This window comes from Chlamydotis macqueenii, chromosome 5, assembly GCF_036417535.1.
Source record: "Chlamydotis macqueenii isolate bChlMac1 chromosome 5, bChlMac1.mat, whole genome shotgun sequence".
In the NCBI taxonomy this organism is placed as follows: domain Eukaryota; kingdom Metazoa; phylum Chordata; class Aves; order Otidiformes; family Otididae; genus Chlamydotis; species Chlamydotis macqueenii.
The window spans coordinates 51578183-51604984 of record NC_141560.1 but is presented as its reverse complement, the minus strand read 5'-3'; the positions used below and the strand labels follow the sequence as shown (position 1 = coordinate 51604984).

The following is a 26802-nucleotide window of genomic DNA, read 5'->3' as shown; positions in this document are numbered from 1 at the left end:
CTGCCTCCCATTTCACTCTGCAGAAGGGCTGTAATTAGGACAGCGCATGCCTCCTCCTGCCTACACGCTCACACCCGGAGAGCATAATCTCCAGCAGACCCTGACTCACTCAGTGATGACCCTCTGCTCCTACCCTCCTTCCCTCTACCCTTCCCAGCACATCCATGGGTTTCCTCTCCTGCCCTCCCTTTAACAGCAGTGAGAAGGGAGCAGAGCGCTCAAATCGGGTCCAGCCCTTGGCACGTTCACCAGGGATGAAGCAGTGGAGGGACTGGGGAATGAAGGGCAGCTTTTGGATGCCTGGATCCATGCCACCGCAACCCCTGCATACCCTCCTCTCTCATTCACCCCAGCTGGTGGGTGCAGTAGCAGGGAGCCAGACGGTGCAATGACTGAATGCACGGGGAGGACCCAGCGATGCCAGCATGGGTCGAGCCTTCTTGGTCCGCGTGCGGGGCTGCCCTCCGTCACCACAGCCACCACTGGTCAGGAAAGCAGGTGCAGATGGACACATGTGGCCACAGCTCTATAACTCCAGTAACTCCAGACTAAGGGCACGAGCACCAGCTGAAATGGTAATCCAGGGCTCCTACCTGTGAGGATGGAGACGCTGTGGAAACAGCTGTCCAGCTTGCCCAGGAGGATGGAGAGGAAGCTGTCGGCAGCCAAGCCAGTCACATCCCGCGTGCTCTGATCGTACACCACCACATCCTGGTGCTCCTCCGCCTCCACCTGCAGGGAAATGGCGAAAACTGTGTGAGAAATAGGCTGAGAGCTGAGGATGCTGCTGCCCGCACCACCATGGGAAGTAAAGCTGAATTTAGTGGTCACACAAGCGGGAGACCCCAGCTCCATGCCATCCCCATGAGCTGGTTTCGCTCACCAAATGAAGGGTCCAGCCAGGCTGGGACTCCGCTCCACGGCGACAAGCGAGTGTGTCAGTACAGATGCCTGCCCGTTGGAGCAGCCCCACCAACTGTGAGGGCTTCTGAGCATCCTACCCAAAATATGGCCACTCCTCCCCGTCGCCCACCCTCAGCCTGCCATTACTTAACTGCATCCCAGAAGTTGCTGCGACTTCTTCCACCACCTCCTGCCCACCCAGCCTTTGCCCTCAGATACTCGTCTGCAGCCTGGCTGGTGTCATGAGGATTTGGGGGTGGCTCTGCAGGCAGGGGTAGCAGCTCTTCAGGGCTCAGCCTGGAGACACCATGCCCAGCACAGTAACACCTCTGTAGGCAATACCCCTCTGGAAGCCCAACGCAAACCTGCAGATCACCCCTAAGGGCTGAAGGAGGGGGAAAAATCTCTTCTTTAGCTTGGTGGCTGTTCAGGGGGATGTTCTTTCTTCTTTTTGTAATGTGCGGCAGGGCTTGCACACTGCAGAGATGTGCTGGGGAGAGGGAAAGGAGCTTCCGGGCCGGTCTCACCCAACTTTATGTGCCATAAGCCACACCCAGCCCTGCTGCTCTCCACTGCAGGGTCTCCGGGGAGGGTGAGATGGTGGGATACCCTGCAGGCAGGCAGCTATCTGCAGGCAGGAGTCCTCCCATGCCTGGTGATGCCTGGATTGCAGCAAGAGCGCTCAAGGCTCAGCTGGCCATTCCTACCTGAGGGTCACAGAGGCACGGCTCAGTGCATCTGCTGAATAGCCGGGTGGATGGCATACACCTGCCTTGGGAGTGCCTGCTCTCCCAGCCGGTGGGGTAAGGCACATCCATCGCATCGTGGGAGGAGGAGGAGGCAGCAGCGGGCAGGGAAGGAGGGTCTGCACTCCCGAGCTGTCCCTTCTCCAGCTTGTGTTGGAGCTGCCCATTACCTACTCCCTGCTCAGCCCTCTCTGAAACCTCTTTAGGAGACTACTAGAACTAGGAACCACTTATGGACACCTGCCTCCTTTTGCTGTCTCACTGCCATGCCCTATTTTACCACCAGAGCAGATTCACTCAGGGCCGCTGTCAATATTGATGCTGCTTTCACGCTGCTGCAGGTGCTTCCCTGCTCAGCAACGTGAGCGCCATCCAAATAAAACTGCAGGGTGCACTGATTTAGCTGAGCTCATCATGCCTCCTCGCCGCAGCGGAAGGACAGCCTCGCACCAAAAGAAAACCCCACCGAGGCACCACGAGCAGCTCTGCTCTAGGAAGGTGGGGCTCAAAGGACCCACCTGTCCCCAGCCCAACACCAGGCACTGGAGAGCTAAACTGGCCCCAGAGGTCAGCGGAACAATGGGAGGGATCAACAGGCAACGGTAGGATGAGAAAGAAGAGAAAAGGACATGGGAATTTTAAAATAAGACACTGAAAATGACTGAAGCCCAGTCAATCTACCCCAGTATCTGTTTCTCATCCATCCCTGAAGCAGGACTTTTGTGCAAGGACATCCCAAGCACAACTGGAGGGAAACACGGTGGCTGCCGAGCCAGCTCAGAGCTGGGAGCCTGCTGGTCCTTAGCACGGCCGTGATCCCTTCAAACTCCCCTCACATGCCCTCAGCACATCCCAAAAACCCAGCCTCCAGCCTGAAGTCCCATGTCTGTGAAAGCATCTCCCCAAAAGCACTGGGGCAGGGACTGAGCTGTGGTGGGGCAGGGGCTTGTCCCGGCTGCATGGTCCAGGCCAGGGCGGCTCCAGGGAAGATACCCACTCGGGCCGAGCAGAATTATCCCACAATAGGATTTAGTGTTCCCTCCGCATGGGGAGGCTTTGTTTGGGCCATTACTGCAGGGTTGCCGAGCAACGGCAGAGATGTGCGACACGGTTTACATCTTATTAAAGTTATAAGGTTTCACTCAATGTAAATGCCAAACAAGCGCTGGCCTTGCGTGGCCCGGCTGCAGAAAATAAACACCTGGCTTGCTGGGGTGAGGATGCCTGCAGGATGGTCCTGAGGAGACCTCGTGGAGCACACATGGAGCCTGCACGGGCATCCCCGCTTTTTGCCACAAAGGGAAATGAGAGGGAGATGTTTAATTTGGTCCATGGGTCTCCCACTAATCCCATGCACTCCTGATACGCAGGGGAAGGCACAGCCCCATCTCTGGTCTTAAATGTATGGATGTTAAAAGCCAACTGAGGCACAGGAGGAGGGTAAAGCTGAAGAGATGCTCAGGGCCAGATTCCTGCTTCTGTGGGGGCTGGCATAAGGCAGGAGCATGGCTGACAACAGAGGAGTCCCTCCAAGGAGCAGTGCGTCCATGGTGGGATTTCTCCCCCGGAGGGATGCCCATCACCCCAAGACTGCTGAAGTAACCAAACCCCAGGCACGACCCTCCAGAAAGGGTCCCCAAATCCAGCCAGCAAGGGACAGTGGGGCCAAGGTGCAGCAAGTGTTTTGGCCCTAAGTAGATGCTGAGTGGGGCTCGCAAACCCATGCCCTTGAAAAGCTGCTGGTCCACCCCAGTGCTGGAGGTGCCCGAGGCCACCTCCCCAAGGACAAACTTCCTCCCTGCCAGCATCTTGGCTGGTGGGGGACGGCCAGCCTGGAGTAAGGACCACCCAGCCAACAGCTCCAGCCAAACTCAAGCTGAGACCACCCATTGCCTTCATGCCAAGCCCAGTGCTCCCCATCACCCTCACCAGCTCCGGCTGGAGGTAACTCTCTAATGGCCACTTGGTCCTGGGCACTGGGTGGTTCAACACAGCCCGGCTCCCTGCTCCACCTCTCCCTGGCTGCCAAGCAGGGATGATGATGCTCTACAGGTGATACGGGCTGAAATAAGAATGAGCTATTCTTATTATTCCAATTACTACCGACATCTCAGTCACATACTGTTTCAAAACACAGTGAATCACCCTACTGAAATAACAGGGCTTCCATCAACGTAAAGAGCAGCCAGGCGTACGGCTCAAAAATAAGCCCCGGCTTTCCCTCAAGCAAAACAGCTGCTTGCAGAGCCATGCTCCTAACGCAAATAAATAAATATTCCCATCGCCCGAAGAGACCCTTGTCGTGCCTCAAACCGCGGCTATGGCTGCTCTGCAGATAGCTACATTTCAGGAAGAGGTCGAGAGGTGGACTGACTTTCCAGGGGGGATCTTGAAGAAGTGAAATTTTCAACATTTCCCTCAAGAAACGCTAGTGAAAACCCCAAGCAGGAATTTCCCATAACCTCTGCCCCCAAAACTGCACCAAGGAGCTGAATTATTCCAGTTGTTATTGGAATTTATTATTAGGATAATTTATTATTATTAATATTGGGAGAAGGGTTCAAAACCAAAACCAGAGCAGTACATTGGCACCATTTTTGTGTGGAGGGAAATTATCGCTAACTGGGAGATGAATTGCTGCTGCAGTTTTTCCCAGCTTGGGCACCATGGGAAGATGGTGCACAACAGGGCTTGGGGAGTGGTGGCTTAGCGATGCCCACGATAGGCATATTTTATTGAAAAAAAAAGGGAATTTTATATTCCTCATTTCCTCTTTCCCACTAAATGGTCCTTTCCTTTCCTCGCACCAAAAAAGCCAGAAGCTGCTGTTATCCCACAGCATTGCTCCAAACGGCAGCATCCAGAAGCACCGTTAATGGAACTCTTCCTTAACCATCGTTTGGAAAAGAGGGATGTGAGCACCAGGAAAAGCAAATCAGACAAATGCTCTCATCCTCTCCACCTGCATGCAGGCAGGAGGAGCAGAGGGGAGAGCCAGGTGGGGTTGCCCAAAAGCTTTCTTCTGAATCAGCTTCTGCCTTCTTCCCCAAAAAGCAATCGTCACCCGGGGCATCGATCACCACCCGGGGCATCACCAAGCTGGGATGCGCAGGTCGAGGTCTCTTTGCACTGGACAAGCGAGGAGGAGCGGGATGAGGTGGGGGCTCATGGCTGCCCTTTCCCTGCCCGGGCAGCCCCATGTCGCTGCCGGCCGCCTTTGTCTCGGCAGCCTCGGCCGGCCGGGAGCAGGAAACAGGAGGAGGGCGGGAGGCCCGTCAGGAGGAATAATGGGGCTGGACAATCGCGCCACTGATGTCACCCTTCCTGCCATCTGCTCCCAACGCCAGCCGTGCCCCCCGTCCTCCCCGCCCCGCTTGGCCCCACTGCCACCCCCGGCCCCGATGTGGGGAGCCTGGGACAAAGCAGGGCCAGGACGGGGGGTTGGCCAGCAATGGCAGGTGGAGACAGGGAAACGATACGGGGGTAACGGAGGTCCAAAGCAGCTTTCAGAATCCCCCTCTGAGGGTCTGTGCACCTTGAGGCAGCAGACCATATTGATTTCCGCGGGTCCAAAAATATGTCCACAACCCCAATGGCTGAAACTGGAGGAAGGAGAAAGGGGGAGAGGAGAGTTCATCACCCCGAAATGCAAACTCGCAAGTGCATGCATGAGAAGGCTTGGACACCGAGCCGCGGCTACCACCCCTGCTTTACGCCAGATGAGGATACAGCTGTGACCCCCCCCGCTGCCTCCCCCTTCAGCTTCCTAGGGCAAGTGGCTTAACCTCACCAAGGGTGCCCTGAAGCTTAATGCGCTGGGAGAGCTTAATGCCTGGGCTGCCTGTGCTGGAGAGCCAGCGAACCAGCAGCGAGTGCAGCAGTGGCTGCAGTACGGGCACGCTGCCTCCTGCCTGTGGATGCACCGGGAGAGATTTCAGCCGTACGAAAGGAAAAGGAAAAAGGTGCAAATTAAAGAGGGTGGCAATGCCTCCCCTCTGTGCCTCTAGCATCCCTGGTTATAATCACGTCCCCAACCGGTACCTGGACCATAACGCAATGATCCAGGAGCAGGGAGGAGGTGATTGCTTCTTCTACGGGGACAGAGCAGGGACCGTCAGGATGGACCAGCCGAACCCTCTGGGAGCCACTGCTCCTCTGCGGCTGACAAGCTGCGGGTTTGCAGGCAGAGGGACGACGGCATCAGCTGACGTTAACTCTTCCATGCTTCCCCATCGTCCTCCTCTTCTTCCTCCCCCTTGCGCATCCCTTTTGCTGCTGCTGCTGCTGCCGCTCCACGTGACAGCGGCCACTGCAGAGGTGACCCTCGCCGGGAGGAGGGCGGCCGTGCAGCTCTCCTCCGAGCTTGTGAAGAACTGATTATTCTGCTTTATTCTCCCGGGGATTTAAGAGCAGCTAAAGCCGTTCAGGAATCAGTCTCTGCAATCCCCTCCAAATCGCCCAGCCAGCAGCATCACCGCAGCAGACTGGGGTGAGGCTGGCCCCCCCCGCGCTGCGGGTCCCCTTGATCCCGGCGGGGTGATGTCACCGGCAGCCAATGCGGACAGCAGTGGCTTCGTGGGGTGGCGGGGGGGGGATACACACATGCACACACGCCGCAGATGGCTCCAGCTGGGCCCAGCATTTGATTAATCGCCTGAATTACCCTCGCTTCGCCATAAAATTACAAGGCAGGAGGGGGGGAAATGGTAAAAGCAAGCCGGCGGGGGGGCAAGCTACGATGGCAAACCACCCTCCGGCTCGTCCTGCAGCCCGGCGCCCACCAGAGCAGCCCTCCGGCAGCATCTGGGCCAAGGGCAGGACCCAGCTGATGGCATCGCGGGGACACCCAGTGCTGTTCTGGCCGGGACTCTGGCCCGGCTCCGTGGCTCAGAGACACCTCTGTTATTTAAGCAGGAGCGATAGAGAGAGGAGCCTGGGAGAGATAATATGGCATGACACCGGATAAGAGCTTCTGGCGTCACAGGGGAGGAGGATTACATGTCCCTGAATGGAGTTAGAGATGACAGAGGGGAGGGGAAGAGTTTTTAGCAGGGGATTAAGCTTACAGCTCCAGGAAGGCTTTGGGGGGTTGTTTGCTGGCGTAGGACAAGTCCTAAGGCTGATATACCTGTTAGACTTGCGTGGGAAGGGCTCCCGGAGCAGGGAGCTACGTCACTGGGGTGGGGACAATGAACAGGTACCCCAGGACAGCCCTGCAGCCACATGAGCTCACGCTCAAGCTCTCTGAAGTGTGCCAGAGAGATGCCAGCAGATAGTGGGGTCATGGGAGGAAGGAGGAGGATGCACATACCAGACGTAGACTAGCCCTTAGGCCACTCTGCATCCCACCGCCCCCACCCTGCCCCTTTTTACTGGAGAAGAGGGTGCCAGTATCCACCAGGAAAGGTGAGGGCCAGATACCCTACCTTCATCTTGGAGGCGGGCTGGATGAGCTCTGTGATGGAGACCTTGTCCTGCTGGAGCCTCCTCTTGACAAGCTTGGAGCAGCAGATGTTGACGGAGCTGAGGACGTGCCAGGAGTTGTACTCCACAAAGGAGCGGCTGTCGATGACCAGGGTGCCCTCCGCTCCGTTCCTCAGGAGGCTGGCCAGCTTCTTTGGGTCCATCACCTTGCGTGGGAACCTGTCTCCAGCCATAACGGGCCCGTCCCCTCTATGGCGAGTGGGGGGCAAGGGGCAGAAGGGCAGGGCAGGGACGCCAGCACCTGTCTCCCCAAGGGGAATGAGTGAGGGGGTCAGGGGTGAGCAGGGCAGCACCTGTCCTGGTTTCTTCACGCTGCTAACACCCAGGATGCCAACTCATTGTGCTGAACCTGGAAAAGGAAAGGAGAAGATGGCTGGTCAGCTGGGCAGGTTGCAATATTCGCCTTGGGCCAAGTCCCCAAGGGCTTGGCCTTCAGAAGATGCCTTCAGAAGAGTGTAAGAGTGCAACAAGCTACACTTTCTAGGTATGTTCTCCCAGCCCACGGGCATCTGTGGCTGCACAGCTGCCCAAGCCAGAGGTTTTCTCTTTGTATTTAATAGCCCTCAGCAGAGCTTTCTTCCATGAATTTGTCTAATAGCTTTTTGAAGCCATGTCAGCTTTTAACAGGTACAGTGGCCGGTGGCAGGGAGCAGAACCGTTTGCCAGCTACAATGAAGAAGTCCTTCCCCTGATTTTCTCCAAAGCTGCTCCCCTGAGTAACCCTTACTACTTGCACTGGAAGAGGCCACGCATGCCTGTTCCCTAATCACCTTCCCCATGGTTCTCACCACATTTAGACCTTGTTTAGGAGCCTTTAAGGTCAGAACACCTACAGAACTCTGTTGCACAGATGCTTTTTGGCATCCTGGCCAGCCCCAATGCATCCTGTTTGAGAGGCAGGCACACTGGGTACCTGCATGGGGCAAGATGTCTCGTCCTTCCCCTGTTCCCAGCCCAATAGCTCATCACACTCAATTTGCTTTTTCTGACCTCTGCCAAGCACAAAGCTAATGGTTTCACAGAATGAACTTAGCTCAGCTCTAAGGTTTTGCTGCTGCATGATAACAGCTAGTTTGGGGCCCATCAGATACACCACCAAATCAGGTTTCCTCACTCACGTCCATCACTTCACACTGGATTTCACCTGCCTTTTTATCAGAGTCTACTCATGGGTATCTTGCCAGTTGCCTCCTGGCAAGTCAAGAGAAGATGACCTTTCTTAGAAGCCAAGAAGTCGAGCTAACCTTCACTCCTGCCTTCAAGAAACAGGACAGGCATTAGGGCAGAGGCCCTGGGAAGCTGTACTCGGGCCGAGATGGCCCTGAAGCGGCTACTGCTTTCCAGCACCTAACTTGCACAGACTTTGAAAGGGAGTTCATATAGAGGGGTACATATCTGGGCTCCATCTGAAAAGCTGAGAAGGGCTGAGCCTGGTGCTCTCTGAAGTGCTACCAGAACAAGCTTCCTCCACGCCCAGCCCATGGGCTCTGCAAGAGCAATAGACAGGCTGGGAGGCCCTCAGTTCAGGGTGCCTTCCTAGGTTTTAATGGCACACGTCATTGCAGGCATGTTTTAATGGCATTAGGTTTTAATGCTGCTGCAGTCATTCAGAAAATCAGTCTGGGCTACTACCAGGCTCCTCTTGTTCCTGCCAGATGGTGTTTTAGAGAGAACCCACAAGCTGTTCCATGGAAGCTTTAATGCGTCTGAATTAGGAGGACTATGAATACCATGCCTGAAAAGGCCAGCGTAAAGATTTTCATTGACTTCTGCGGGGCCAGGATTTGCTCCATGGACTAAAGGAGGCTTACAAGTCACCCTGATCCGAGTAAGCCAGCAGTTCTTGGAAGCTCCTACACCTAAAGCCCCTGTGGTGCAGGCACCTACTACAATGGTAGCTCAAGACACAAAAGAGATGCTCGAGTAAGACGCGTGACTGGGTGAAATGTCAGGGACCTCAGTTGCCAGTCACCAAACCTGGAGGACACAGCTAGCTTGCAGGAAAAGGATGGAAAGCCACCAAATATGAGGATGAAGGTTCCAGCATTTGCTCTGGCTCATGACTCTGTATTAACAGACCCAACTGTCCTGGGCTACCAGATCTGCGTCCCAAAGCACGTGACAGATGTCTCAGGCTTCAGCCTCAGGACCCAAGCTCCCAATACAAGGTCACAAAAGGATGTCCAACCCTCCCTTGCCCCTGGATCACACTCTTGCTGCCTCTGCCAAAGCGTTAATTCAAATTAGAGAGGGGGAAAAAATCCCCTAAAAGCTGCAATTGTGATAGCCCCGCCCAGCACAAAGCATTTTGGCAGCCCTGCGGCACTACAGCATCGTTGTCCCCGGCCCCACGGCGAGCTTGTATCGCTCTGTGGCTCCTTGTGGCGACTCCAATTAGAGCTGCCCCCTCGGCGGGCTGCTGGCGGTCCCCCCACCGCAGGAACCCCGCTCCCCCCACCTCCCCCCAGTACTCCTCCAGGGGGGCTTAAAAATTGAAACAGTTCTAATTAGGGGGTCTGAGGGGGAGCGAGGCTGGCTCCTGCTGGGATATGACACACCTCATTACGTCGCTACCGCCTTGCCAGAAGACCCCCTGCTGTACCTTGGCTATAGAGCCAGGGCACTCAGAAAGGATGCAAATTAGCCAGCTTTTCCCCTTCGTCTTCCTTTCACACCCCACTCCCCAAATCACTTTCTGCCTCCCTTCCCCATCAGGACACCAGGCTGCGAATTCTTCTCAGCTCTTCCAATTACATTCAAGAAACAAAAAGGGAATGGAGAGAGTCGACAGACAAAAAAGATGGGGACAATACCACAGCAGAAGGATGAGATTGAAAGACTGAAGTGGGAGGAAGGAGTGATCCAACATGGGAGGGACACATTACACAGTACCTCTGGAGAAAATGTGGTATCTGCTCTCCAGATAATGAGCAAGGGGTAAACTTGGGGGCAGGGTCTCAGACACAAATAGAGGGGTCTGGGAAAGATAACAGATCCTTGATCACCTAACTGCTCTGAGAAAAACCTATTCAGAAGAAGTCTTTCATGGATGAAGCTCTGGCATATGACCGGGAGCTTGGATGGTAGAGACTGGAGAAGACAGATTATGTCCCTGCTCCATGCAAGGGGGTTGTACTAGATGGCTTTTAAAGGTCCCTTCCAACCCAAACCATTCTGTGATTCTACGATAAGGAGGTTTCCCAGCTCAGCTAATAACTGCCCTCCTGCAGAACAACCAGATAAACGTCCGCTCCAGCACACCCAGGTGGACCTGGTGGCAGACACGTGTGACACATTAACCAGGTCCCACTCCCAGCTCCATGCAAAAGACGTGGGGGAAGGCAGAGCCAGGTTGATCCATTCTGCCCCTCTTTCTGGGAGCCTTTACGGGGGACAAAGATGACTGACACTGACTGCGTGTGGTTGTAGAGAGCTGTAACCTTGGCATTAGATCCAAGACACAGGGACTTCTCTAAGAGTACATCCAGCCAGGTCAAAGGCAGATGAGCCACTTCTCTGCCAGCAACCACAGGGCATTTTAAAGCCAGACAGAGGGGTGGTGGGTTCATCCCCAGCTAACAGGTACCCCCAGGTACCAGCACAGGCTACAAGAACTTCACAGTACCTTGTAGGCTGTGTGTGAGATGGTGTCTGAGAGGAACAAGCTCTAACACCTCTGTACCTGGGAAGGCTACCAGAGAAGGAAGGAAGATGTCTTTCTGCTTCTGCTCAGGTGGGTCAAAAGGAAAACCGAAGGAACAGACATACCCATGGAGCACTGCTGAAGTAAGAGATCTTCTCACTATTGTGACAGGAGACCAGGGGAAAAGGTTAACCCGGAACCTAAATTAGGGTTTCAGAAACATAGCTGTGTCCCTCTCTTATCAGTTTATTAAAGCCATCTTAATCTTCTTGACTGTTCCTGAAGAACATTACCATGATCCTTTAATCCCACCTCTCCCTGGAGCGCCTGTAATGAGGAGATGGGCACATGGCTTAGCCGAACGGGGACAGCCAAGCAGGAGAGGTCACACTGCAGCTGAGGGACAGAAAGACAGGCAGAGCTTAGCACAAAGGCTGGGCCAACTGCCTGCTCATCGGGACCCTGTCCCCGGCATCACCTCTATGGACGTGCATGTCAGGTGAGGGGTGCTGGCCATGTGAGTCACAAGTGTGACAGAGATGTTTGCGGCAAGCCGGGCTAAGGGCAAGTGTGCAACCTGGCTGTGACCCTCTTTTGGTCAGGCCAGGCAAGAGAGTAAGAAAACCCGAAACATACCCTAGCCTGAGTCTATCTGTGTGGCACGACAGACCAGGGGAAATCATCCCTGTGCTGGCCCAACACAGGTCACCGAGGTGGAGGCCACTTCCCTCAATTTCTCATCTTGCACAAGGGCCCCAGCTGAGAGATGTGGTATGGGAAGGGCACAGATCTGGTTTCTCTTGTACTGGAGATACCAACTGGAAGGCCAGCATGTCTTTGTAGCAACCACAAACCTCACTAACCGGCATGTCCACTCTTTGCACTAAGCTAGTAGTTGTGTCATGGAGAGCTCTACCCTCCACAGATGGTCCAGTTGAGGAGATGCTCCCTTGGGCAGGCCAAATTTGCTGCGGGAAGGAGCTCTGACCCCATGAACACATTTCCATCACATAAGTGAGACTGGATCTACTGCATGGTCCCTGTGATGCTCATCCCAGGAGCACGCTCTTCTGTTGGCATCTCCACCTTGAGTTTACCAAGGGAGAGCACCACAGATAAATGCCTGCTGGTTTGTCCCCAGTAACCCACGAAAGCAGCTGTTCCTGAGGAACTGCCATCTCCACCAGGGACCCAGCAGCCCTGAGCTAAATGATCTGGCTTTTCCACCTGCAGCCCACCTGGGGAAATAACCACGTCCTCTGAGCCCTGCAGCAAGATGCTACGTGGCCAGGGCTCCTCCATCCATCCAGGTCAGCCTTGCCACCAGCCCCAGGCTTACCGCTGGGATGCTGGCAGGACCTCACCAGCCCCCAGCTCTCCAGACACTTATTAAGATGTAAAATGCGGCACTTTTGCCAAGCCCTCCACTCTTCCCCCCCGCACCCCAACCCCTCATTTTTCTCAAGTGCTTCAGCACTTAGCGAACTCCCCTCGACTGGCTCACGCTGTCTGAGGGATTCCTAAATCACGGGCCTATTACTAGTTATTATTATTTTGCAGCAGCAATCAGGGACGTGGGGCTCATTAACAAGTTAGCACCTCTGGTTTCCCTGGAAACCCACAGCTGCCAGGCAACGGCTGCGTCTCCGGCCCGAGGCGATGCTACTGCAGCGCCTTCAGCTCATTCCCAGAAAGATGCTCGAGTCCTGCATGGGCTGATGAACACAGCTCAGCAAACGGGAAAGGGTTAGGAAATTCCAGGACGCATCCCCCTGCTCTATCCCATCTTCTGTGAACCTCAGCCCATCTACCGATCCCCTTCTGCCACTCACAGCATCACAAACAGCGGGGCGGCTTCTCCCTCCCAGCGAGAGATGCAGGCTTTCTGCAAGGGCGGGGAATTCGGAGCGCTAATAATCGCCCAGGGTGGCAGTGGGACAAAGCTGTCAGGTGCCTGCAGTAGCCGCTTTGGAGGTGATGTAACTGCTGATGATTTCTTAGCAGCTACTCGAGGTCCCTTTAAAAGGCAGCATAAAAGATTTCTCTGCTTGACGATGGAAAAATGGAGTGTTTTTTTTTTTTTCTTTTACTCCTTAAAACGAGGCTGGGAAACACCACTAACCACATCCACTAACCCGGACGCAAAGCCTGCTTGTCCACCTTTCCCCGGTGAATCTCAAGGACAGGGAGGAATGGCATCTCCCAAGCCCCAGCAGCACGAAGATGTAGGGGAGATGGCAGTGTGGTCCACTGCCCTGCTCTAACCCCCTGAGACCCACAGGGGTTTTCCCAAGGCAGACAGAGGACTCCCACCCCACAGCCTCCTCCATGCTGATCTCATGTCTCCAGCTCACCTCCCTACACACCACAGGCACCCTATCCCCGGGACGAGAGCCCCTGTGCACCCCCTCCATGCAGGGAGGGCTTTGGGAAGAGGGAAGGGGCAGCCTCCCCTTCTTCCCACAGCACATCGCCCCTTTGCCAGGGTTTCAGCCCCAGCTGCTTGCTGACCTCATGATTTTTTTTTTTTAATTATTTTTTTTTCCCCTCCTCCTTTCTATGCCGCAGTATCTTTTCAATTCCCTTAGGCTGGAAGCAGCATGGTGGGGAGCCCTGCAAGGATCTGCAGGCACCCGAGTGGCACCAGCTCACCTACCCGCGCCTCCTATTTCCCCTCTGCACCTGCAGCCCTCGGTCCAGAAGCTGTTTTCCACCAGAGGACATGGCCGAAGGACCAGGATGTCCTTCAGCAAAGTGCCAGATGGTGCATTCACACCGGATGAGGGATACATTGGCGTGGGGGTGGCCAGCCTCTGGTATGTGGCTGGCAGCATGGGACAGCTCTGGAGTGGCCTAAACGCAAGCCACAGACAGGACTGAAGGGATGAAAGGAAAGGGGACAAGTTGTACCCAGCTGCAAAGGAATCTTGCCCATGCACCCCTCACCCCACAAGGCAATCAGCTCTTCTGGTTGCAGTTGAGCCAAGCACAGGGGTCCCTCATTCTCTCCCACCACCTGACATTGTGCCAGCAGCTTTGGATGCAAATGCAATCACCTCCTAGCCCATTTCCACCAAAGTGACCCACGTGCATTTAAGGATTTGCAGATTGGCCATTCCCAGAAAAATTCCTGACTGCAGCCATGGTGGTCAGTCTGGAGATCTGGTCAGGAAAAGCCAACGGGGACAGCAAGGAAGGGAATTTAACTGGAGTATAGATGACAAGGCCAGTATCTCTTCCTCTTAGGCTTGTGCTTTGAACATGATATATAAGGTTTTCCCCTTTAGTATAAACACAAGCTTTCATTTTAAAGCTTACAGAAGCCAAGACCAAAGGTTATCCATGACCAGCCAGCCATTTCATCACTCCTTTGCCCACTCTGAGGATGCAGCTCCCAAGCACGCTGCTTTCTAATACCAAAGCTATCCCATTTCCATCCTCACCCTGCCAAGCCAAGAGCTGGCCAGGCTCTCATCTCAGAGCTGAAAGCACCTTCTGCTTTGACCAGCTTGACACACGTGACAGAGGACATGTCATGCTGGAGAAGGGAAATCTAAACCTACTGATGCTTCAAGGGCCCTTGCTGCCCACTGCCTGGTGCCCCCATCATTTGCTGCACGACCCCATGAGCCCAGCTGGCTGATCTTGGGGATCTCCAGTAGCTTGTTTGCCTTTTTGCAACAAGAACAAAGGCAGCCCAGAAAGGTATGCAGTTAGATACTTCTGCAGGGCTGGCGCGGCTCTCTCATCCTAGGACTCCAGACATCATAAATACCTGCTGGGTGCTTTTGCAGTCTCCTGCAGAAAAAGTCTCCAGGACCAGCGTACTATTTTCCCACAACACCTACAGGCTAAGTGAAAGAAAGCACAGGATTAAGCTGTGGGTCTTCAAGGCTGCAGGACAACACGCCAGCATTTCACTTCTTAAGGACAATCCCAAGTTACGTGAGTTTGTCCATCTTAGCGTGCCAGAGACAGTTAGGGGTGAGGCCACGGCTGGTGAAGCAAGCACCCAGCAAACACAGGGGCCATCTGCTGGCACCTGCCCAGCGCAGTGTTATTAGTCTCCCATATTTAAATGACAAATAGGACCCCTGGCCTCACTGAAGAACAACAGTCGCTCCTCCTGGCAGGTTTCATGCATGTTCTGACAATAACTGCAGCTTCTGACGATAACCGGTGCAAACTGAGGTGCAGGTGCAGATTCCAGCACAGGCTTCCAGCCAGCAGAGGCCAATGTCCACAGTTACGTCACCCTACCCCCACTGAAACTCTGGCCCTCCTTAGGAGACCCAGAATTCAACTCAAATGGAACGGGCTATGCTGATTTTCCACAGGGTGAGATACTCCCCATGGCAGGAAATACATTTTGCAAGACTTTTCTGACCTGGTTCAAGGCTTCCTGAATTTCCTACATGCACACAACAGCCAAATTGCTCTCCGGTTCGGGATGAATTAGCACTTATCAGTTCAGGCTCTACCTTTTACCACAACCCCAACAAAGAGGCACCAACTCCAGGTTTCGAAGGATTACCTTTATCAAGGAAAAACACACAAGAGAGGCAAAGCCCAAGCTGATGTTCCTGCCTGACTCTCTCCTTTTCCCTTGGGGGCTGTGATTCATTACCAGCTGGTTTTGTTCCGTTAATCTGAGGTGACATGGGGGTCAAAATGTTTTGCAGGTCTTCATCCCTCCTCACCACCCTGGACAAGCACATGCCCATTGGCCACGCCGAGCCATGGCTTGCTGATCAGATGCCATAGCTCTTCGCCTATGAAAGCCTACCCTCTTTACCAAGCCTACCCTCTTTACCAAGAGGGTATTGCAGCATTTTGTAACGTGGGCCTTCTCTCTTAATCCGTATCATCATTGCTACTGTGGGTGGCAAACTAGATTAACTCATTCACAGGGGGAAACAAGCAGCAGCATTCCCCTCACCAACTCCAGGCAGACGTTGAAGCATGATATATATATTTTTTAAACCCTAGTTTCAAAAAAACCCCAGAGATAAATCATGACATCCACCCAGAGCGTCAACATCCTCCAACTCGTTTCCATGCCAGCAGGTCTCACTCATCCCTACCTCAGACCACGCAACAGAAAGCATGGGTGATCACACCGAGCTTTGTCCCTTTAGGGCTGCTGGTTGACCCCCAGCTAAGATCCCTTCAGTCCTCCTCACCTTCCTGCCTGTCCTACTAGACTCCCAACAGAGCTCACACCTATCTTTATATCAGTTACTGCTGAATGAACCTTGCTCAGGTGCCAGACAAAGAGGCAGCCAAGCTCAAAGCAGAAGGGATTGCGAGGATGACACAGAATTACAGGCATCAGCATTCAGCAAGCAAGCGGAGAACGGACTGATCTATTTTTAATGGTACAATGCAAGTGCTTCACAAAAGGATGTGTCTGGGGAGATTCTGCCCAGTCAGAGATTTGCATTCGGGTTTTTTGCAGCGGTCAACTTCCTTTGGTGCACAGGAGGCAATTTGTCCCTTCACCATCCCACAAAATAATTTCAGAGAGCCCCGGCTCAGTTTTGACTGGAGGTTCATCTCTCTGGGTCACCTTCCTGCCCTGCCGTGTCCTTCTGACCTTCCACCAGAAGAGCTGAACCTGGGGTGAGCAGCAGGTAAGTGTAAAGAAGAGCTCCAGGCTTGCTTGGCTTCTGGGTCTCAGCCCTGCCGAGCTAACAAAGCTGCCAGGGACATCTCTGCAAGGTCCACCGACAGCAGCAAAGCAGTTAACATGGTTTTTTTACAAGCTAGCTTGCAAGTCAGCAGTGCTGGCATCCTCTCCGCACCAGCCCGCTACTCAACGGCCTCAAGTGCCAAGCGAGGCTCAGGCTGCGCCCGTCCGCTCCCCACGCAGGGCTGCCAGCCAAGGCAGATGAAGATGGCATGAATAACTCCACTCAAGCTACGGCTCAAGGACCAGGCTGCCATCACAAGCTTGGAAATGAGGGTTGTTAGAGGCAACGCAAAAACAATCGGATGCTGTAGATACTTCTTGGTTGCATCTTTTCAACAGCACGCCCTAGAGACTGACGGACCCTCTTTGTTTGGAGCAAAGATTGCCTGGTGTTACCCAGGAGGGGCTGGATTTCAATGGGAGATGTGGAATTTAAGCAAACGCAGGTTTAATGTTTGGGAAGGGCTTGACTTGCTTGACAAAAAAACCCCTGCAATCACCCAATAAACGGACTGAAATTTCTACCAGAGTTTCTGCTGCATCAGCTGAATTACAATGCGCTAGCTTTAGACAGCAGTGCTCCTCAAAGAACTAAATCCCCTATTAAAAAGAAAAAAAAAAAAAAGGCGAGATGAAAAGCTGTGGATGCGGGCACACCGCGCACCTACATGCTGGATGAGTAACGTGGGTCGGCAGAGACGAACCGGAAAGACGCACTGCATCATTAGCAGGGCTGGGGGACGCGTGCTGTGGAGGGGAGGATGCCAGGGTCATGCTGTCATTCAAATCTCCATACAGGATCAAAGCAGTGGTCCACCTCATTTCACATCCCCTCACCATCACTGCCTAATAACAGGTATTTTACAAAAGCCTGGGAGAAGCAGGATGGTGGGTATTTATGGAGTAGTCATGGAATAATTTAGGTTGAAAGGGACCTCAGGAGCTCATCTGGTCCAAACCCTCTCTCCCTTAAAGCAGAGCTAATGTCAACACCAGAACAGGTTGTCTTTTCCTTCTGGTCACCAAATGACTTGCTCCCAGTCATCAGCAGGCTCAGAAATTATGCTCCCCATAACTCAGCACACAGAAATGCTACACAGAGAGTCTCTTTTGCAAATTGCTAGAGCACTCTAAAGGGCCCTGGAGAAATCCCAAGCCCAGATACAGGCTGGGCGGAGAATGGATCGAGAGCAGCCCTGAGGAGAAGGACTTGGGGGTACTGGTGGATGAGAAGCTCAACATGAGCTGACAACATGTCCCTGCAGCCCAGAAAGCCAACTGCATTCTGCGCTGCATCAAAAGAAGCATGGCCAGCAGCTTGAGGGAGGTGATTCTGCCCCTCTACTCCACTCTGGTGAGACCCCACCTGGAGTACTGTGTCCAGCTTTGGAGCCTCCAACATAAGAAGGACATGGACCTGTTGGAGAGAGTCCAGAGCACCTCTCCTCTGAGGACAGGCTGAGAGAATTGGGGCTGTTCAGCCTGGAGAAGAGAAGGCTCGGGGGAGACTTTATAGTGGTCTTCCACTACGTCAAGGGGGCTTATAAGAAAGATGGGGAGAAACTCCTCAGCAGGGCCTGTTGTGAGAGGACAAGGGGTAATGGTTTTAAAATAGAAGGAGGTATATTCAGACTGCACATAAGGAAAAAAAACGTTTACAATGAGGGTGGTGGAACACAGGAAGAGGTTGCCCAAAGAGGTGGTTGATGTCCCATCCCTGGAAACATTCAAGGCCAGGTTGGACAGGGCTCTGAGCAACCTGATCTGGTTGGAGATATCCCTGATCTTCGCAGGTGGGTTGGACTAGATGACGTTTGAAAATACCTTCCAACCCAAACTATTCTATGATTCTATGAAATTCCTGAAGAACACAAGGTCTCAGCCCCAAGAGACATGAAGGCTCTATTTAAAAAGGGTACAGCGAAGTCATGCATGCACACATCGGGCGGGCAAACAGGAACCGTGAGGGCTTTCCACACACAGCAAACAACATGGGAATAGGCATAAGAGGAGTGGGAAGAAAAGAGAGAATCAAGGAAGGATTTCCAGCCCCATACAGGTTATGCTCTTAATTTAGGTTAGTGTGAAATGCATCTCTTATTTCACCTTCACGAAACACAGTCCTTGCACTTCTGTGCTGTTACTGCTCCGTGTTTGCACTAGGAGACTCTTCATGTACTAGACCAGTTTCCAGTGAGCACCTCTAGGTTCTCCTCTGATCCTAGCGTGGGCTACCACTGCATCCATCTTCTGAAATACTGATTCTTCCAAGGCACCATGCAAACAAGCACTGCCTGTCTCTTTTGGAAACTGGACGTCCAGAGCGGCAAAAAAACCCACAGAAGTTCTCAGCAAAGCAAAGGAAGAAGCCTCCTGCACACCAACCTAGATTATCTTGTCCAGGTGGGTCTAGAAAACCTCAGAGGAAGGGTCAAATAGCAGAGGGATGGAGCAAGCCACCCTGCAGGTTCCATGGGAATCTGCAGTGTAGGCTTGACAGGGCTCTGTGCCATGCACAGGAACCCAACACAGCCCTCCCTTACTCTTCCTCTCCTTGCTCAATGTGGAGATCTTTGAGAGCCAAAGGAGCCCCTTGGGTAGCATTGACCCAAAGGCTTGGGGTAGAAAGTCTACAAACATCTCTTGGAAAAGGAAAAGACCCTGTTTTCCTTTCCATGACCTCATGAGGAGACAGAGCAACCGAGGCACCTGCCGTGGCCAGAGCTTGGTATGTTCCACCATGGTTTAAACTGCTGGCCTGTATCTGGCAGAGCATCTTTCCCATGGGGATGTGACACATACCATGGTCTCTCCCCCCACCAGAGGAGCAGGCAAAGCCATCAGGCCATCGCCAGGGTGCAACATAGCACCCACCATCCCCACAGGAACCTGCCCTGCCACTAATCACATTGCAAGCTCTGCTTGGCCTTGAGGGCAGACCCTGTTACTCTGGGCGCAGTCAGTTTTTACCCCCATCACGTTCCCCATGAAGTATGCCCAGGTCTCCTGAACAAGCTTGAGAAAATCTCGAGTAGAGAGCTCGTTTAGCTTCTTATCTGATGAATGCTCCCAGGCCGCTCACCTCCCTTTCCCAAGCCTGCCCATAATTACGTCAGGTGCCTCCTTCCCACTCGGCATCAGGCGGGACAGGTGTATCTTCAGAGAAGAAATCTAAAGCTTGAAAAACAGGTTTTAAATCCCAGAGGGCACGGGGATGCAGAGGAGCACACTGAAGCTTTCCCCACAGGATGATGGCATTGCCGCTCTGGCTGCAGGAGTTTCTCTGCATAGCAGCTTGGTGAAGAGCTGGGTGAGACCCAGCGGCTGCGCCTGAAGGACCGGGAGCACCCGGGTACCTCCGCAGCCCTCTCCTCCTTAACGCTGCCATTAAACCTATGGCAGAGGGGAAAAACATCTACAAACTCTCCTGTTGCAACCCCCTAGCCATCCTACCAGGCAGAGAGGAGTCAGCATCCACAAGCTCCTTCTCTTCATCACCTCCTTCCCTACAAGACTCATTTTGCTGGAACTGTTTGAGTACGACCGCAGCGTCCTACAAGCCCACACCATAAATCAAGGCTGCCAAGTGCTGGAGCACCTCCTTTTCCTCTTTCCATCCCCGATAGTGTTAACATGCTCTGCACCTGCCTGCACCCAGGGCTTTGGGAGAGGAGCTGCGCAGGAGAAACTAACCTCTGATCCCTAAGAACAACCTCACTTAAAGGCAACAAAGCAAATCCAAGGAGGAAAAGCACTTATAACACACTCCCTATCTCTTAGGTAGGTGAAAGCAGTGGTGCAGAGGTAAGGGGTAGGGATGGAGTGGGTATGACTGCCAAGAGATGTTAATTTCAGAAATGCAGAGCCACAATGGGTTTCCAGCCTTTGGGGAGCTCTTTTTAGGGGGACATGGCTGCAGGGGGAGAAGCCAGTTTTCTACCTTCCCAAGATCCAATTTGGCAGTATGGGACAGACACCACTGCAACGTCCTACCCAGCCCTTGGGGGTGTTTTGGTAGTAATAGTGGCACTGCATTTAATTTTTGGTGCATTTAAGCTCGCCAACGGCAGGCACTTCAGTGGCTTTCTCAGCAAGGTCCCTGGCACCCAGGAAAAACATGCTCTGCAGACAAACACGGTGCAGTATTTGCAAGAATAGTCTCCATGCAGAGACCCCAGTGAATGCTTTGGGGAGCTGGTCACTTTGCTCAGCTCTCCAAAGCACAGCTGAAGCTAGGTTTTAAACAGCAATGCTAGACCCAGGTTTTCCTTCCCTACGTCCTACCTTCCATCAAGGTAGGGACAACTGAAAGCCACAGGGGGCAAAACTGTTGGGTTAAAAGGCTTTTGGTGTAAGATGCTGCCATTTTGGCTCAGAGACCCTCCAGACCCAGGTCCGTGCTGCTCCAGCACACTGCCGATGGGCTGAGGGCAGGAATTTCTGCTGACTGCCATCACAAAGAAGCGTTTGGTCATCCATCTGCTGCTTACGCGCCCAACTGTCCTCTCTGGTCTCAGCCATTTGGACAGTTCTACACATCCAGGCTCTGCCAGCATGGCTGTGCCAGGCAAAATTGGGGACAAGACACCTACAAAGCCCTTGCAGGCATTTTAAAATCCCAAATACCTCCAGCTATGGCCAGGAGGGTTTTCTCCGTGCTGCAGCTTATTTCGTTTTGGGAACCATTACAAGCAAAACCAAAGCAAGCGCAAGAACCCCCAGCCAGACCCAAAACCCCAACAAACCTCTTCCGCAGAGAGTCCTCCCGGCACAGACACCCTCGGACAGCGCGAGCAAGCCCCGTCTGACAGAGGCAAGGCCAAACCCATCAGCACCAATTCCCGTGTATCGAGAGCCCTTCCGAAAACAAAGCTCTCCACAGCCACGTTTGGGCGCGTAGGCAGCCGTGCCCCGAGCCTCTTGCCTTAGCGCAGGAGGATGAGACAATGCGAGCGAACGTTCAACACCGCTCCACGGGCAAGCTGCTCTCAAGGTTAACATGGCCCCTGGACTGCCAGGTGCAATCCTCTGCGCTGCCTGTTCACGGCTTCTTGGATATCCCAACCACCTCCTGGGGGGGGTCTGCCTTTAGAACCCAAATTAGAGGGAGATCAAAACCTCTGACAACTCTTCCCACTGCATTTGTCATGGCTAGCTCCTTGGACGGCTACGGTCTCTTCCACACATGCTTATGCAGCACCCGGCTCCCACCGGGGAGCTGTTGATAACTACCGCGACACGAATAAACGCATCCGTGGCCAGAAAAAAAAATTCCAAATATCCTTAACCGAACAGCACCGCACCGTGTCCTGCCTTCTAACAAAACCGCAAATGACTGACCTGTGCGCAGAGCTCCCCCAATGCAAGCTGAAGCACTGACATCAGCTTTTGCTGTTGCTCAGGAATTTAATTCTGGGGGAGGAGAAAAGGGGCGGGGGGGGGGGGCAGGAAGGAGAAGGAACTTATTTATCAATAAGGGAAATAACCAGGAATCTTTAAAAAGAACCAGCGCTCATCACAGAAAGCAACATTTATCACTAAATAATAATTGGAGGGGTGTGAAATAATAACTTGGGGGGGGGGGTGTGATCAATCGGTCCACGCACATCAGGGGAAGCGGAGGGGATTGTTTAAAACGGGCAGCTTAACTCGTTAATGGCCAGCGGCGCCCTCGGAGCCGCAGCAGCGAAGCGTTGCGTGAAAACCCCCGCTGCTGAACGCACGCCGGCTCCCTTTAAACGCCAAGGACACAGGGCGACGCTCCAACCTCTTTCATCATCAGGAAAAAAAAAACAAAACAAACAAAACCCACCGCGCTCTTCGCACCGGTTCCTCAAACACCAGCCCCCGGGAGAAAAGCCCCCTCCGTGCGCGACCCCCGGCCCGGCCGGACAGCAGCCCGAACCCCCTCCTCACCCGCACCTCCGCCACCGCCGCTCCGCGAACGCGCAGCGCGAAGGTTGGGTGAGATTTTCAAAACCCTCACCCTCTCCACGGAAAACAAGCGCAGCGGCCCCGACATGCGCGGCCGCGGAGCGCCAGCTCATCCCCCCCGCCATTCCCCCTGCAGGGCTGCTCCCTCCCCATCCCCAGCATCCCCCCCCCCCCTCCATTTTTTTCCTCGCACTAAAATAATTCCAACCTCTCCCTTAAGCCCCCAGACCCCTATATCCGCACATACGCACGTACGCATACAGGTAAATATTTTCGCGCTGTCCCTCCGCTCCGCACATGCGGACGCAACCCCCCACCCGGTCCCCGTCCCCCCCCCCAACGCGGGGCGCACAGACCCGGCCCCCACAGACATCTGCGAGGGATGCACTGACCGGGCGCGGCGGGCGCGGGGGCCCGCACCGCTCCGCGGGCTGTCCCAGCGCTGGCGCGGCCGCTGCCGGCACCGCAGGGCCCGCATGCCGCGGGGGGGGGCGAGGGGGGTGGAGGGGGGGGGAGGCGGGTTCCGCGCCGCTCCGCACCGCTCCGCGCGCCGCCGGGAATGCGCCGGCGATGAGGTCATGCCTCGGGAACGGGGAGGGGGGGTGGGGGGGGCAGGGAAAAGAAAAAAAAAAAAAGGAGGGGAAAAAAAAAATACAGCGTTGACGTCACCCGCAGCCAATCAGCGCGGGCGGCACAGGGGCAGGGTGACGTCAGCCCCGCGGGCGCGGAGCAGCGCGGAGGGAGCGGGCGCTGCTCCCCAGTCCCAGCGCGGCCCGGCCCGGCCCGGCTGCGCGGAGCTCGGCGCGACTTGCGCGGACCCGGCGCAGCCCCGCTGTCCGCCCCGTCCCGGGACCCGCGCTGCCTGCGTGGGGGGTCCCACGCGTGGTGGCTCTGCGTGATGCCCTCTCGCATGGAGACGGGTTACCCCGCGCAGAGAGGGGTCTGAGCAGCAAAGGGCTTTTTTGGGGGGTGACCATCCTGGCCGCTGAGGTTCTCCAGGGGACACCCCCAGTGCCCATGCAGCTCCCAGCAAAAAAAAAAAAAAAAAATTTTAAAAAATTGCGCTTTCATGTGGTTTTGGTTCATTGACGGTTCCCAGGCTGCCCCTCTGGCCTGATGCAGAGGACCTGAGCCTGGAGCTCTCCCGCAGGCAGGGTCACCCCTCCTGCTCATCCCTGCACCCCGCCTGCAGTTCACCTGCCGCTCGCCCGCCTCGGGCACCCCACGGCAGCAGCGGGACGTCCAGCTGCCACCAAAACCTCGTACCCTGAAGTGCCCAAGCCAGAGAAGGAAGAGAAGTAATCGCAGTGCAGGCTCAGAAGACAGCATGGCAAAAAGAGTGGCCCAATATTTGGCGGGAATCAGGGGGAACCTGGCCCCTGGGTTGGCTCCTGGCTGCACGAGGTGGCCTCACCTCCATCCTGTCACGGTGGCCCTGAAGAGATGTGCAGCCAGTTTGGCTAACACAGCAGGGCTTTTTCTGTGTCCTTGGCCCTGGCATGGCAGCTCCAGCTTAGAGAGGGATTAGGATTTAGCAGCTTAGGTTTTGCTGGTGCTTAGGAAATCAAGGGAACCTTCCTCCCCGCCGATACGGATGCCGGATGTTTTAAAATTAACTCTCATCTCTCCGGACATGCAGCTGGCAGCTTGCTCAAGAAGAGTGTCAAGCTCTGACAGTTACTGGCGGCAAAATCTTTCCGAGAAAGGTCGTTTTCCCTAGAGCACCAGAGGTATAAAACACCGGAATGCAAAGAAATCTTGCTCTCCCCATTGCATAAGCAGTGCTGAGTTCATACCCCTCTCCGACCGCAGGAAATCAGCTCACCCAAAGCAGTAAGCAGGGAAACTTTTGCAAAACCAGGGCTGCTCCACCTGAACAGCACTGATTTCAGCCTAGTTACCGTAATTGGTGGCAAGATGCTGGGGCAGCACAGGCGCTCACTCCTCTAGCATCTCTGGAGCACTTGGTCCCAGTGGGAGCAGAAGCATGCCCAGCGTGGCTGGAGTGAAGCCGGGATCTTCCTTCCATTCTTCGTTTCCCACTGGTTTTCCTGCCCAGCTCACTCCTCATGGCCACGTGGAGCGCCCCAGATGAGGAAAAACCGAGAAGGTCTTCTCTTGCTTCAGCTTAGGGCTGTGTTCCTCCCCTGCCCAACACCCTTTTTCAGAGGTAAAATAGAAAAAAAACAATCCCAAAGCTTCCTCGTAAAAACTATTATCTAGGCAGAGAGCCATGAGCTCTCAAAGCCTGCTGGAGGAAGAGAATTTCAGCAGTTTCTTTCCAAACCCCAGTTAAAATCAACGTTTCCAGCCCTGGGCCTGGCACGCTGCTGCCAGATGAGCATCCTGGGTCGGCCGTCGGCAAGATTGCTCCCTGGCTGGCAGTTGGGTGCAAGCAAGGAGTGCAAGGAAGGAGATGGGAGGATGCCAGACTGGTGGGAGATGAGGGATGAGGACGTGACAAGGAAGGGGCAGAGGATGGGGACTCCAGAGGGACTGCCGGACACCTGCCTTGAACTGTTTATTCCAGCAACAGGCCGAGCCGAGCTCTCTCTGGAGCCATCGTCTCCAGCGAGCTCTCCTCAGCCACCCCACGGACCCCCTGCTGCATCCCCCGGTGAAGGGGACATGGGAAATTTGACCTGTGTGAAATCTCTAATGGCAGCAAACTAGAGGAGATGCTCCAGCAGGGCCAGGGACCGGTGGGATGCCAGTTCTCACGGCCGGCGGGAGAGGCTCCAACCCACGAGCCGTGCATCTCTCCCACGCCCACTGCTTCTGTGTGAGGCGCTGCAGCCAAGCGCCTGGTGCAGAGAAACCAAAACACATGATTCACTGCTGTCAAACTGCTCCCGGGATCGTGGGGGCCAAGAGCAGGCGGCTTGCAAAACCTCACCTGCCTCCCGAAGCCGGGAGCTAACCCCATTTGGATCCCAATCCCGTTCAACCTGAATTTCCGGTGTTCGGGCATGGACCCATGCAGCTACATGGAAGAAGGTAGCCAGCCTGAGCAAGGGCAGCGCCGCAAGTGCACTGGCTTGGCTCTGGGTGGTTCGGGCACACTGACCGGGCGAACAGCATCTCTATTTTCCCTGGGGAAAATTAAGCGGGGAGAGCCGGGGCAATGCTGTTATGGTCAGGCAGGCAGAACAAAGCAGCCTCACGCTCGAAGCTCCCATCTACCAGATGTGAATCTATTGTCTCAGCCCCAGGACTGGCATCCCCCCCTCCCCATCACAACCATCATGAGCTGAGCAAAAATACAGCCAGTTGCTGCTTGCTAAAGCAAAATGCTTTCTTTCAGGTAAAGCGCTTAAAAAAATAATTCACCCCACTCTGGTTTTTCCTCTTTCCCAGATTTCAGGCACATCCGAAGATGGATCACATCCCAGCTATGTGTTTCAAATGTGAGTTACGCTTGTACACGTAATAGTTCTTGCTAAAATGTTTTCCAGGCCCCCTAACTACCATGGCAGGCCAAGTGCAGAAGAGCCCAGCGGGGCCTCCTGCATCCTGCAGGGATTAAAATCAGAACCTGATCATGAGGGAAACTAAAACTAGGAAAAAGAAATTGCTGCCAAACCAACTTTCTTATCCATCAAAAAGGAGAGACTTTTGCCAACCTGCAATTACTTTAAATGGCCGAATATTTTTTTTTTAACCTTGCCTGGTGTTCAGATGCAGTTCCTTGAACCGCCGGCCGAGCCAGCCTCCCATCGCCCTTGAGCTGGCAGCACTGGCTGAGGCGCGGGGTGCTGTATGCCCACTGCGGTGGGTATCGGCACCTCAAATCTGTGCTGATAGCGGATGCCAGGGTCGACCCTTGGGCTGACGTGGTTCCACTGCTACCAGCTGCGGTTGTTTCCACCAGGTGCGTGCCTGTCACCTTCACTGCGGCGTCCCAGAGAGGGGTGCGGCAAGGTGCCGGAGGCCAGGCTCCCTGTCACCGCATTTTGTAAAGAAATGTATTGACTGTGATGAACTGTGCATCACACCGTGAGAAGGGCATTGCTCCCCAGTTTGGCTCCTACCCGTGTGCTCCCCAGCAGCCAGGTCTCCAGCTCTACCACCCCATGGCTGGGATGGAGCCCAGCAGATTCCCAGTGAATCCCAGCAGGCCTCCTTCCTCCTGCAAAGCCCAAAATGGTGTCATGCTGTTAGTGAAGAGGGCTGACGTGCTTCAGCAGGCAAAAGGCACTTCCACCATCACCAGGCAGCTGTGTTTGTCACACAGGGGGCTACCCCAGATCTGTCTACATTTTCCCGATAGAAATATCAGCCCATGCACAATGTGGCTCAGCCCTGGCCGGGCGCAGAGCTGCGCGTGCATGTCGCAAAATTGGCTACCGTGCAATTAATTGCAGAAGTAGCAGGCTGGAGGGCTGCGTGCTGTGCCATTC

The 26802-nt window shown here is 54.4% G+C and overlaps 1 protein-coding gene across 1 annotated transcript in view; it reads right to left on the bottom strand.

The window, feature by feature from the left end:
• Window positions 1-22876, bottom strand: part of DUSP8 (dual specificity phosphatase 8) — a 42922-nt gene extending 20046 nt beyond the window's left edge. The window contains exons 1-3 of the mRNA XM_086748998.1: window positions 22795-22876; window positions 7076-7482; window positions 594-732 (exon numbers count right to left, since the gene is read on the bottom strand). Of these exons, the coding sequence (XP_086605124.1) occupies window positions 594-732; window positions 7076-7306 (370 nt within the window). The 5' untranslated portion in view covers window positions 7307-7482; window positions 22795-22876. The remainder of the gene's footprint in view (window positions 1-593; window positions 733-7075; window positions 7483-22794) is intronic.
• Between the last annotated feature and the right edge of the window lie 3926 nt (window positions 22877-26802).